The 13,970-nt window shown below is 39.3% G+C and overlaps 1 protein-coding gene across 1 annotated transcript; it reads left to right on the top strand.

Annotated features, from left to right (window-relative positions):
* Positions 1–7,102: 7,102 nt before the first annotated feature.
* On the top strand, positions 7,103–12,313 carry LOC148840882 (short coiled-coil protein B). The gene is made up of 4 exons (XM_088924887.1): positions 7,103–7,230; positions 8,623–8,694; positions 9,187–9,267; positions 10,336–12,313. Exons 2-4 carry the CDS (start codon positions 8,676–8,678, stop codon positions 10,476–10,478), a joined length of 243 nt encoding a protein of 80 aa, XP_088781013.1. The 5' UTR covers positions 7,103–7,230; positions 8,623–8,675; the 3' UTR covers positions 10,479–12,313.
* Positions 12,314–13,970: the final 1,657 nt, after the last annotated feature.

Below are 13,970 nucleotides of genomic sequence, written 5' to 3'. Positions count from 1 at the left end.
TACCTGGAGTGGTATCCTGTCAAGAATGTATACTATCTTGTGCTCATAGTCAGTCAGGCTAGGCTCCAGCTAACCTCAACTATACTGAAGGTTATTGAAAACTGAAGAATGGGAGCTTACAGAAAATAATATTAAAAAACAGCCATATTAGTTAGTGCACTAGCAGCCATATCAACCTGTAGCTCTCAACTAGCTACCCACTGAAGCTAAGCAGGGTTGAGCCTGGTCAGTACCTGACCATGAGAGACCTCCTGGGAAGCTAGGGCTGCTGCTGGAAGTGGTGTTATTGGGACCAGCGGGGGCTGCCCACCCTGCGGTCTGTGTGGATCTTACACTGTAGTGGAAACTATACTGTAGTTGGCTCTGTCTTTTAGATGAGACATTAAACTGAGGTCCTGACTCTCAGTGGTCATTAAAGGTCCATGGGCATTTCTCAAAAAGAGTAGGGAGTTATCCCAGTGTCCAGGTCAAATTTCCCCCCTCAGCCTTTACCTCCAAATTGTCCCCATGTGTCCCCATGTGGCGCCCTGTCCAGGGTGTACCCTGCCTTGTACTCGTTGCTTGTCAGGTAGGCTCTGGCTTCCCGCGACACTGTATGGTATAAAGCAGTTTGGTAAATGACATGACATATTAGTTAGAAAGTGTAATATTGTGAAAGAGTGCCATTTTAAGGTAAATTGTTACTTTAATATGGACGCATACTGACAATCTTCATGCCTTCTGGCCCAGGAAGAGGGTTACACAATCTCCAGATTAAGAAAAATGTTCCATATCTATATTTATTACTGGTATTGTGTAAGGATCAGGAAGCACATTCAGTGGAAAAAGTCATGAAAGCCATTTTCCATATTCTCTCACAAGTGGATTAGAAAAGGGCTATATTGCTTTACATTTGCTGTGTTCTCCATTAAACTGATAGAACCCTGCTCTTCATGCAAAAAGGAGGTTGTCTCCTCTCCTGCAATTCTAATTCTATAATTCCTATTTCATTCTTTAAAGAAATACATCTAAATTAAAGCATTCTATTCAAAGGGTGGTTCAATTTAGATGTATAGATCTACATATATATATCTCGACCATTTGAATATTTTTATTCTGATTGAAAAAATCTAAATACCTAAAGTACATGTATCTGGAATGGGCTGTGCCAATCAGAGGAAGGCTGTGTGAGATCAAAAGCAAAGAGAGAACAAAGGTTCATAAGAAGGCTGCATTAGTATTCAAAGATAGGAATTATACCCACTTATATTTCCTGTCAGGCAAAATTTATAGCTCTGCGATATGAATGTAAGGAGCACGCAGCACTGGCTCTTGTAGTGTCTCAGGGGTAGGGTGTGTGTGTGCACAATGCAGGTCAGACTGGAGAGTGGGGTAACTGGTTGCAATAATCTAGTTATTCTGACATTTAAGTGCCTGATTTCCTCTTCCTGGGTATGTATCAAATGTACCACAGGATCCAGAGGTTCCTAAAATATGTTCGAAGTACCTGCGCACTCGTCTTCCCCTCATCATTTACAGCATCACACATCTGCTGTGTGGAGTGCAAAATTCCTCAGTCTGTCTCCTGAAGCTGACATGGGCTTTGAGTACAACAGCCCATTCAAACATATTGAGCAGGAATGAGGAAATGTGAAGGTATGGAGAAATACCAATAGCAGCGATTGATATTACTTTAGCCCCTGTTGGGGTAAAAAAGGAGTAAATTAAAATATTAAATAAAAAATAAATGTTTCACGAGGTTGTGTAAAAAAAATTGCTTCGAATAAAACATTATGTGCTCTGTCTCCCTCTGCCTACAAATCAAGGAATAGACACTTGATGCACATACACACCGGCTTGGGAACAACAGTTGTAACGGGAATAAATGTACAAAATCGTTTAAATGGAAGGAGATGTTTCCCTTTTCTGCTTTTTATTTGGCTGTTTGGTGAGCTTAAGTGGGCATTTAAAAGAATTAAAAGAACAGAAGAAACCCATAACGATCTTGTTAAGTTGTTGCCCCATCCTTTAACCCTTGTGCTCTCAGTGGATGGCAAAACCTGAAATGCCCTAGGGTGTGGGTGGCCTTTTTAACTTCTTCCCATAAATCTAATACGTAAGAACACGTTCACAGTTGTTACTTTGTTTGGAACATCAGTGCATTATTAACACAAGCCGAATAAACATTGTAATTACCATAAAAAAGCACCAGAGGGCAACAAAAATGCTACTGAATTTTCCCAGTATAAACAATAAACAAGATCTCTTTGTTTGGTGCTCTATTAGGCTGGACACAAAGGTTATTTATTATATTCCACTATGAGAAAAAATAAAACTACACAATAAAAAAGGAAAAAGAAATTTAGTCAGTATCCTAATATTTCTAGCACTGTCCAGTTCCATATTGACACCATTCTAAATAATTAGATCGTTCTTACCTTAATCTCCACACTTAGAATTAAATAATTAGTTCAGAATTATTTTTCAAGTTACTCAAAAACCAATGAAACAAAGATTTTTTATCAGTAATTGCTGTTATTATCTAAAAACCATCCCTTGTGAGGATAAGAGTTACATCTTTGCATGTCATAAGTCTTCATTTCTTTTGTCTCATAGTATCAATTTCATTAATTAACTTTTTTCTCATGAGGAAACTAGCCAAATGAGACCCCTTTAAACCCTCTGTAAAAAAAACATTGTGCCGGGTACTCAGAACTCCAGCTGGGACATTTCAATCGCTGAAAGAAAACTGCCACCAGCTACCTGCTCTGCACCAGGAATCCACTTTCGAGATTTGTCTGAAAAAGTTTAACGGGCCTCAGTTTCAGTTTCGTTTCTCCTGGCCATCCAGCAACATGTAGCCTAACTAACCTAATCATGAGCAACACAAACACAAAACACAATTTGGCTTATGAATGAATTAACTGACAGGGAAGCTTGTGGCCCTATTGATTTTTAAAGGGCTTTAGGAGTTCAGCTCTGAAAACCCTTTAAAATTAAGAGTCACAAACCTGGCACTAATAGTTTGACATCACCACGTTTGGTTTGAAGCCAGGGAGTTGTGCTTGTAGGTAGAGTAGGTCAGTCCCTTTTCCAGCCATCAAGACCCATGGGGAATAGGGGGAAAGGGCCACCATTTTCCTTGACCATGCAACACTGGAGGTGGAGGTGATGTGGTCAGCATCACGCTCCGGATGGCCTATTACCCCCAGTACTCACTTGGAAAGCAGGCTGAGTGGACCTGGGAGCCATCTGGAAGGAATTAGAGCAAGCTACATTACTTGACCTTACCTGGGATTGAACCAGAACCTTCCGGTCAGGAGCTAGCTGCCCATGCTGTCTGAGCCACCACAGGTCCCTTGTAGACCACATACTGTATTAAATATAAAAAATGCAAATATTTAGCTTGCAAATTGATTTTTTAGATGTGGGGGGGACAAACAAAAGATTTCAATATTTAATTTCCTGGTAAAGATGGTCTGTCCAGTCCGACTTTCAGTATTAAAGCTTAGGGCGAAGCACTCTCAATGAAGTGAGTGAGGAACGTGGAGGAATGCTGATCAAGAGAGGAAAATATTTCCATGGGGTTATGGTCAGTTATTACTGCAGTCTGCTCTCTCCATAAACAGCATATGGGTTTCTCAAAGTAGCATAACAGCACTGTCATATCTGTTCACTGATCTTTCCACAGTAGTTAATCTAGTGCAACCAACTGGTACTGAAATATGTTTTGCCAGGGGAACATGCATATGAAAAGCAAGCATCTGTCCAATTCAGAATTATTCATAGCAATTGTAAGACAGGTCTGCGTGTGACATCCCCACCATACTGTATCGCTAACCTTGTATATGTAACATATGTGCTTCCTGTAGGTTTTTTTTTCCCAGTGATCATAGGTTCTAATAGAAAACACAGATCTCTAATGATGTTGAACATCAGGGGAGCTGGTCTCACGTTCCGTGAGGTGCAGAATATCCTTTCTGCTGTCATAGATGAGAATGGTGCTTCTTGTTCCACATTGTCTTTAGCTCCCATGAAGCACCGCAGTCTTTTTAGAATCGATTGAATTGGGTCACAAAGCCAGATGCCAACTAGATTCCTCTGAGACCCAGTTCCTTACGTTAGTGGCCACATCACTCCCCTATGATAAGTACAATTTGGAATGAGATGTGGAAAGTGAAAACATGCACTGACTTTTTTTATATATATACCTACCCCCTTTGCAATCACCAACTGTCTCTTGACATACTGGCTCACAGCAACTGCTCATGCAGTGCAGAAGGAGAGTGAGCTGGGGCTCAAAAGCTCTTGTGACCTGCCCACTCAGGGACACATTCATCTCTAGCTCCACAGCACCTGACAGGAAGGTCAGCATCAACTGGAAGAGTGAAGCGGCCTTCATTGACATCACTGCAAATCTGCAGGAGCCCAGGAAGTTGCACTGATATTTTTAGTAATATACCTCCGTGCCAATACAACACAAGCCTTTGCTTTGCTGTAATGTCAGGGTGTTTTTTTTTAAATGACTTATCAACCAGCAGGAGCCAACTGGATTGAATTTAAGAGGAATAAAACGGCAAAATAAAAGACACCTTTGCATTTATTGAGGAAAAGATCAACATTAGGACGAGTAATAACTAGTTTTGGAATAAGCACATTCTGAGCCTTTGCCTCTCATAAAAGATTGATGAATTCAAGTGTTAGAGCAGCTCCAATAAATCAAAGACATCCCACAAACCTGTCATAAGATTACAGATTGATGTGTTCAAGGTTCAGCTCTGTTAGCCTCTCGGTGTAGGACAACACTTCAGCCCAATTGGCCTCCTCTTGCAGATAAACCTTTCTTATGTTCTTAGTAAACTGAGAAGCTACTTTAGGCTGCTCACATTCACATTAGAAAAGCTTATGAATATCTGCAAGCTGTCGCACATCTGTTTAAATCCCAACACCATCTCACACTGAGAAGGATTTGACAAGTTAGAAACATTAAGGTATTAAAAATGAAACCAATTATGTTTTTGGGAAACAGAGAATTAAATTAACAATATGTCTGTGTAACACATTGTGAGTCAGCAGACTACATTCAGGTTGCATTTAGACGTTTTTATTCGGAAATGAGGCCAAATTAGAAATTGTCTCAAGTTACCTCTTCAGAACTCCAATTATTTATCATTTCAATGGGCTAAAACAACATCATGTCCATGTTTTGAGAGATACCTGAAAACAAATGGATTTGGCTCAACCCTGACGCTTATTAAGATTATGCTTTACAATTTCCCTAAATCTCCCTTTCCTGGCAAGCCTGGAGAGAAGGCAGCAAACAGTCTGGAAACGTGAAGCCTTTCAAGCCTTCTGATATCTAACATTGACAATAAATTGCCTGACATGTGGGATAATGCTGAATCAAACAAACTTTAGGTGGGGCGAAGTCAGGGACAATTCAATCTGACAGCAACTGATAATTGAAACAACATGGGAAACATAAGCTACCCCCTGAGTCAGGTAGCCCATGGAGTAATACACTAATATTCCTGTGTGTTACAAAGAGCCAGCTCAGCGAAAAACAAGCAGACGTGCTCAGAAAGTGTCCTACTCAGGTCGCTGAGATAGAACAACACATCACAACTTTTGAAATACATTTGAACCTGCTCTGGAAAACAAGAATTCGTTGTTGTGTTTTTTTTTTGTATTATCTTGATTATCTGAGTCAGGTCACTACAGTGTGAATGTGAGGGTGTGAAGAATAAAAGACTACAATGTAGTTGAGAATTAAAGTTTGGAAGATACCAATTTCAGGGAATTCATTTCATTCACATTCATACTGAGTGAACAACACACACAGCTTCCACTTTTAACATGTTCATTATAATGATACTGTAACTAAAAATCTGCTTATACTAACCTGAGAAAATATTTGTTTTCAAAACTTGGTACTGAAACAATTCCTGAACACAACAATTTATAAAAAACGCGATGATAATAATCAAGTCACTCTGGACTCCAGGTTTTGCATCAGAACTGAAGCTAATGTGACTGCCGTTCAGTGGGAACTGTCTAAAGCGAGAGCAGATGAAAACATACCCTGCCAGCTTTTCTTCAGAGCCATGCCTGACGTGGGCGGCACGCTGACAGCCTGTGTGAACTGTAATGCGCCTCAACATGCAGGTATAGATACAGCAACATGTACAGTACAGAGAGATGAAATGTTGAAATTAAGAAGAGTTACGGCTCTGTTAGATGAATTCGCCACCGTAGAAACGAGATAAATAATGCAATGGCTTTTGAGACACAGTTTTTCAGTCTTGGAGCAGCTTGGTCTGAAGAGCAGTTAGGCCAATGTGAGGAGTTACAGTACAGAAGCAGTATCGATGGGGGGCTTTTCTTACTGTGGCTGGTCTCTGCAGGACCGCAAAGCGGAGCTTCATCCAAAACCATAGGGAGACAACCGGTTCTCGTTTCAGAGCACTCAAATGACCTAACTGGCAGTCTTAAATCCCAGAGAACTTAAGGCTAGAATGGAGAGTCCTGATGTATTAGAATATAATATATAATCTCAATAAATAAAACTTTTATCTATAAACATTTAAGTCAAATAACTAAACGATGGGGTTTTAGTGTCACTTTATTTTATAAAGATATTTTATTTAATTCTTACATTGAGCGAAGTGCATTCCCAACGAGCTATATTGTAACTAGGATACTTCGAAATAACAACAACAATTATTATTATTTGCTGTTTATGCAGTCTTTTCTTCATGTGCAACTTAATATTTTACTTACTGTGGTCAAATTCTGTACTTTTTTTGTTCAATTACTCCTATTCTCATTCAAAAACATATAATATATATTATAAGGAACAAGTAATAGGTTTATTCCATGCTGAAAAAAAAGAAGAAAGAGAACACAACGTTTCGGCCGTGGAGCCTTCTTCAGGTGTGATTATAATAATATATATTATAATGCTAGGGCATTACTGCACTGTGGATCAATAGGTTACACGTTTTTCATTTAGTGTTTTTACTGTGCATTGTACAATAACGGCTGTCGTCATTGTTTGGGCACTGCGGTTATAGTCGTTCCCAGCTCTCCGCTTCGTGTCGTGGCGCCCCCTGCCGGACTGCTTTGTAAGTGCGCCGCAGCGCCCAGTGAGGGTTTGTTGATCATTCACGGGGAGACCGCAGTGACAGGCTTGTTAAGGTTTCATTATAAACGCTCCGCCTAGAGGTTAAATAATTTCTTCGCTTCTGAAGGGTAAGTGACTCCTGAAAATATCACAGAATCTGCCCACTTTTAATCTGAAGGTTTGGGGTTGCACGTTTTTAAAACGCTGTTTAGCTGCGTACAAGCAGTTTCTTTTTTCAAGAGATCAGGGCGTACAGGCCTCGGTTGTTTTTTTTATGTGCACACTGATTTGAATAACCCTCAATGCTTTAAATGTACGATTTATATTACGGTAGACTTAAGTAATTCGAAAGCCAGTCAAGGACGAAACGACTGAGGAAAACAGGTAAAACGGAGTCTTGACAGTTGCAGTAGCGACGGAGTCTTGACCACTTCGGTCGGCCAGTGTTAATATGACATCCGGGGGGGAGGGAGAGGGTGCCCTGCGTGTTCGATTGTAACGGTGATAGATCCACGGCCAACATTTTCCTTTAAGAAATGTAGTCGGTCTGTCGACATGGGCAAGGCCTTGGCAGCTTTCCCTGTGCCCCGGATTGCCTGAGATCAGGGCTGGGTCCGTGTCTCCAGCGTCGCTGCTACGAACTGAGCTGAGCCCATAGCGCCCGCAGCGCTGGCGGTACCCCGATTTCAGCTCATCGAGCATCCAAACGACTGTCGCGTCGGGGTTCATCTTCCGCGTATTTTGTGTTTGGCTGTATTCAGTTTGAGGGTTGGTAGTTTTATACAGTAGATACCAGCGTATCCTCTGTGGAGACGGATCATTTTAAACGCGGACGCCGCCTTTTCCTATTCTGTAAAATGTTGGATTATGATTGGAAACGCTGGGCTGACAGCTGTTGTGATGTGTCCTTTCTAAAGTGTGGCCAATCCTCTTCTTACTTGAAATGTTTAGATTAGGGTTTTGTTATTGGCCATCGGATAATATAATAGCAACACTGTTAAGCGAGTTACTTTTTGACCATGAAGAAACGGTGACGTTAGACGCTTGATAACCTTGTAAATTGCATCTGTATACAATTTCATACATACATAACATTTCCCGATTTCTAACAGCCTTACAGATGCTTACGTGTTAGTGGGAATACTGGGGTGGTATATCCATGTGATAGCAAGCCCCGTGAAAAATGTTTAGAATTAGGTATGTACAGTACACCAAGGTGTTTTTCCTTAAGTGCAGTCGGTTCTGCTGTGGTGTTTTGGGGGAAAATAGATTTTAAAATGTTCGGGTTGAAACTTTCTCAACGAAGAAGCAGATCTGTTAAGGAACGAGTACGAATCTGAACACATCTGGGACGGCGCCGGTATCTGATTTGTTATTTTTGAGTTACCTAATTCCCCTGTAGACGTATATCCGTGTGAAAGTGTCTGAATTTCTTTCATTAATATATGCATATCTGTTCTAGCCTAGCTATTGGGAATATTCTTTAAATCTTTCCTTTCTGTCTGTGCTCTTTTCTGCAGTGGACAGTAGATCTGCAGCCCTGTATTCTAAAGAAGAAGACGAGTATTTCACCATGAACTCCGACATAGATGGTGAGGGCAAACTCAAACACTCTCTCTTATAGAGCTGACTTCTTAGCAGACAGTGCTGCACTGAAAACATTGTAGTGTCCACATGTGCGTGTTATTGTTTAAATTAAGAAGGCAGTTCAAGTTTTTATCTACTCTTAATAAAAATGAGGCAGCTCTCTGCAACTTTGTAATTCTTAGCTTGCAACCTATTTTAATTAAATTGTATTCCCTTTATTACTATTGCATCAGATCCTGCTTTACTGTTGCTCGTCTTTATTGTAGTACATTTATTTTTGTTGTTGTTGTTGTTGTTGTTGTTGTTGTTGTTTTTGTTTCTGAGCATAGAGAGCAATCAAAAGCATATCCCTTTAGCTTTAATGTTCTTACCTTAAGACAGAGGGTCTTCCTGTCTGTATGAAGCAGCAGAATTAATCTCAGATGGAACTGACGATTTTGCTCCCAGCCTTCTATGTAGTTGTGGATGACCCCAGTGCGTGTGTATTTGTGGCACAGGAGACACTGAGAATCAGGTGGAGCTGGAGGAGAAGACGAGACTCATTAACCAGGTTCTGGAGCTGCAGCACACTTTGGAAGGTGAGAGGAGATCTCCATTCCTCTCAATGTCAGGTCTTATCATCATAATCCCCTACAGTAGGACAGAATGGATTTCCACCCATCACCTTCTTGAATGTCCAGTGTTAAAACTGGGACTTTAGAGTACTATCTACTGCAGTCCTACAGTTAATTATGTTCAAAACTGTAGTTACACAAGCACTGTTAATTAAAATACCAACACATGTTTTGCTCAGATACACCTTAAGTTGAAATGAAATTGCAGTCATAATTGGCAAACATTTACTGATTTTCAAGAATTATATTCTTATTAAATTGTGGAAAAATACAGCAAGATGCATAGTTGAACTGTAATGACTATAGGGGATATTATATATCTAATAGATATGATGGATATAAGAGTGTGCTACAGTAGATATAATTACAGTGTAATTCTGATTTTGATTGGATCACCTCTATGGCCCTAAAGCTGTAGTTGTAATTGTGAATAAAGTCAGCTCCATTGTTGTGTATGAGAGAAATTTTATGGCTATGCCTTATCAGAAAATTTAATACCACTTTCATGTGCTAACCATAGACCAACAGGTCAGGTTCTTAAGTCACTAGGGTCAACACACATCCAGGTTCACAGATCAGTTACCCATTTCATTTCAGAGTTAGAAAAGCCATGCAAAATGTAGAAAAAACAATGAAAAAGGAAGATATAAGTTGTGGAGTGGGATTACTATATGCTTGGACAGCCTATATAATATCTGGTACTAAATACAGTGTAAAATTACTTAAATGATTCATAGAACACAGAGCAAAAGAGATTTAAGGATTAGTTGACTGCTAATGGCTAAGGGCCATATCAAGACTATATTGTCATGGACGCGTGGTGACATATAATAGAAAAGTCGTGGAATATGTCCTGGAGCGAATGCGGAAATCTTAGTACAATGCTGAGGGACAATTAAAGTACACATTGCCCAGTCAGCACTTTTCTCCAGAAAGTGGTTTGGTTTCGTCTGTCTTGCTTGGCGTGCAAGTTGTACTTTTAGAACAGGCCTTGAAAGAAGCCGTTTTCCCTCTCCCCTTCCCGTTCTCAAGACCTCTCGGCGCGAGTCGATGCGGTGAAAGAAGAGAACCTCAAGCTGAAGTCGGAAAACCAGGTGCTGGGACAGTACATCGAGAACCTCATGTCGGCGTCCAGCGTCTTCCAGACGACTGACACAAAGAGCAAACGAAAGTAAGGGGCTGCCTCCCCTTTCCCACCTCCCTGACCACCACCGACCATGTTTACATCTGTGTAGTCATTAAAATGCACATTAAGCTCTGTTTATAGGTTTTTGTTTGTATTAATTTAACATTTTTTATATAATCTGTTCCGGTTTGGCATAAAGCCGCGGACTCGTCGTGCTCAGCCTTCTGTATGGGTTGGAAACTTCCCAGAGAAACGCCTTCTACGAACGATGTTTCGTGAGGCGTCCTTGACTCTTTTAGCGACGTTTGCAGGGACAAAAGTTGACTTCACCATCTGTGGTATTGTCCTGTCGGTGCCAGTTTGTCAAATGGAAAGGACTGTTTTGAGCGGTTGGCCACACGCAGGACAAAACAGACACACCAGGAAATTTGAATAGTGTGCAAATCTGTGTAAACGTCAGGAATTTAAAAAATAAATCTGCATGCTTTTGACTGGGAAGGCGAGTACAGGGCTATACAAGACTGGTTTAGAGAAATCGTTCAGATTATTTGGCTTTTACAGTTCTCGGTGAGTCCTTACCAATCTCTTGACAAGTCTGGTGTGATGTAACAGATACACCAGATTATATCTTTTCTGTATAAATGGGTAAGCACAAAGAGGGCTGTACAGAAACAGTGTATACTATGTGTATGCCTGAATACACTGGTTCCATCTACTTACTTTCAGCAGTATCTGTTTAAGATGAAAGTGCTTTGTATTGATTTAAACTATTGTGAGTATCAGCACAATGAGAATAAGGCCACTCGCATTATGTACCGCGGTCATTACCAGTGAAGTTGTAAACACTCAGCATTATTATTCTAATATGAGTTTAATGAGGATTAAACGGATACACTTTCTTTTGCACATAGGTGTATGGGCAAATTAGTATTACAACAAAAATGACAAATTTGTTCTTTTTACTGATCTGACTGCTTTAAATACTGTACCTGGGGAATAAAATGCAGTGTTTTTAAACAATGCTTTTAACACACAAGGGACACAGCTGACTGCTCTCTGACATTACAAAACAGTCTGTTCCATTTCAGATCGGTGGAGTTTCTAGCGAAAATGTCAATAGAGGGTTGGAGTTTCCCATTTATTTCACATCAGTCATCAGTTTCGCTAATGTTACTGTTATTCAAAGATGAATTGGCACAGAGTTTTTTTTTTTAACGGAAGGCCAAACTAGACTTGGTACTCAGAATTTATTCTGAAGATGATCATCATGTTCTGTAGAGCTAGTTTACAAAGAATGAGGAGAAGCCCACAGACTGATGAAATTTGCCACCAGTGCAGACATGGTAGGCCGCTGTTGATGTGGTGCCAGTGTAGTTTCAGATGATGTTGTGGTTAAGTGGGCAGGAAGGCTAAGGAGGAATAATGGCTTGGCACTGCACTTAAAGGCGGTAAAAATATTGATCATTAAAAATTGTTAGGAACATTGATTTGTGTTTGGATTTGAAAACAGTCAGGGCACAATCAAATAAAATGTGGTGCCAGATGCTATTTAATGTAAAAGTGGATCCAAGTCTCCTGTTATTAGAGCCCTTTAAAACCATGGCCAATTATCAGGTGTCTGCGTAAGTGTGTATTTACGAGGAAACAAGTTCTGTGGGCTGTTTTCTTGATGAACAGAATTAACCTGGAATTTTCAGAACTTTTAGAGAGAATGTCATAATTTATTTGCATTGAAAGTAGTTTTATTTTTTTTATTTTTTCCTGCGGACATGTAACTTGCCTACACACCCCGAGATATTACTGACTTTGTGTGTAGATTGTGTACATTTTATTACTGTGTTGGCTTTTGAGAGTTTTGTTTTAATAAAGACGTTTTTGCTTTTGCATGAGTCAGTATGGTGGTATTCTTTCTCACTGGTATCTGGAAGTGTCTTTAAGAGAGAAGGTTCTGGGATCCATAATAAAAAGTAGTCATTTGCTTCATTCATAATAAATAATTTGATATTTAAGTATTAAAAATGGACAGTTCAAGGTAAGACTTTACTAGCATTGGCTGAATGCTACAATTAAATAATTTCATATCAAGAAAATATGATGCACACTGTTGTGTTCACAAATCTGATCCTGGGATTTTATTTTGTGGTGGCCCTGATTTGGAGTTTTTTTAGTTAAATGTTTGAAAGTAAATCTGAAGAATTATCTGGTTTCCAAAATTCATAATCTCTTTAAAAATAAACCTCAGATACTGACAAAGTTAATCTTAATCTTTCAAGTCTGCTTTTGTCATAAGAATTTATGACAAATTTTCTCAAAATATTACTTCCAGAGTGATTCTTTTAGTGTTTATGTCTAGATATAACAGGATACCAGATGATTAATTCTATAGCCTGAAAAATAATTTACATGAAAGCATCCCTAAATTGATGTACAGCTGTTTATTAAAAAATATCATATTGAATGTAGGAGTTTTTGTTTGTTTGTTCAGATATGCAGATTTGTACATTGGGGATTGGAAAGAAAAACAATTGAAGTTTCAGTGTCTAGTCTTTCTGGACAACATTTGTTGGCTCTCAGACATTTTACTTTTAAGTGACGAGATACAGCAATGACACCATAGTACCCTTCAATCAGTAGGTAAGCTTTTGTCATGTTTAGAGGAAACGGTTCATTTTTTAATCTTACACTTTTCTCTGTGTTTAAACACCTTGACGGGGACTTCAGTTCCTTAAAATATTTTAAAACACAGTTCAATTGGGTTTTTCCATTTTCAATGTATGGTAAAAAAAAATCCTGAAACATAAGATTTCCTTATGCAGTCAGTTGGCCACTTTCGAATAGCCATATTGTGAAACCTTGATATTGGGAGCGATATAGGTTGGTACAGATAAATGGGACCACAGAGAACACTTTCTTATACACAACAGTAGATGCCTGTGTTACAGCTTCATTCACCTGGGTATAACTTCAGTGTTCACAAATGATAATCCTACAGCATGTGATTCCCAATACTAACACCATTCCCTTTGGTCTGATTATGCATCATGGTTTTATAGCTCGGCAGGCCATCACAAAACCAATGCCTGAACAAGGCTATTATTTTTATATGCACCCTGTACATTCACATGTTCATTGAACAGAATCTCAGTGATACAGTATTACAAAAATTAACAGAATATCCTGAATGTTCTTTAAAAAAATGCCACTTCTGCTGTTTGCTTATATTCAGGAACATGGGATTCATTTTCTGTTTTTTGTAAAATGTGCCATCAAAATATTCTCATTCCAATTAAGAGAAATTAAGAGATATTCAATGTCCCTGCAAATTTAATACATTCGTGACATGACAGTTTGAGTCAAATCAGCTACATAGCACAGAGCCAAGTTAAAGAACTGTGGACCAGCTAAAGTGACTTCAGGCTTTCCTACTTTATTTAATAAGCTGTAATTCTTCAATTTATATAATATGTTTGCAAATGGACAGTAAACCTAAGATTTTTGACAAGCCCTAAGAACAATTCATAAAAAAAAAGAGTGGAAACAG

The sequence above is a fragment of the Atractosteus spatula genome, chromosome 1, assembly GCF_055471065.1.
Source record: "Atractosteus spatula isolate fAtrSpa1 chromosome 1, fAtrSpa1.hap1, whole genome shotgun sequence".
Classification (NCBI taxonomy): domain Eukaryota; kingdom Metazoa; phylum Chordata; class Actinopteri; order Semionotiformes; family Lepisosteidae; genus Atractosteus; species Atractosteus spatula.
The sequence above is the reverse complement of the archived record's forward strand: the minus strand, read 5'-3'. Positions and strand labels throughout refer to the sequence as shown.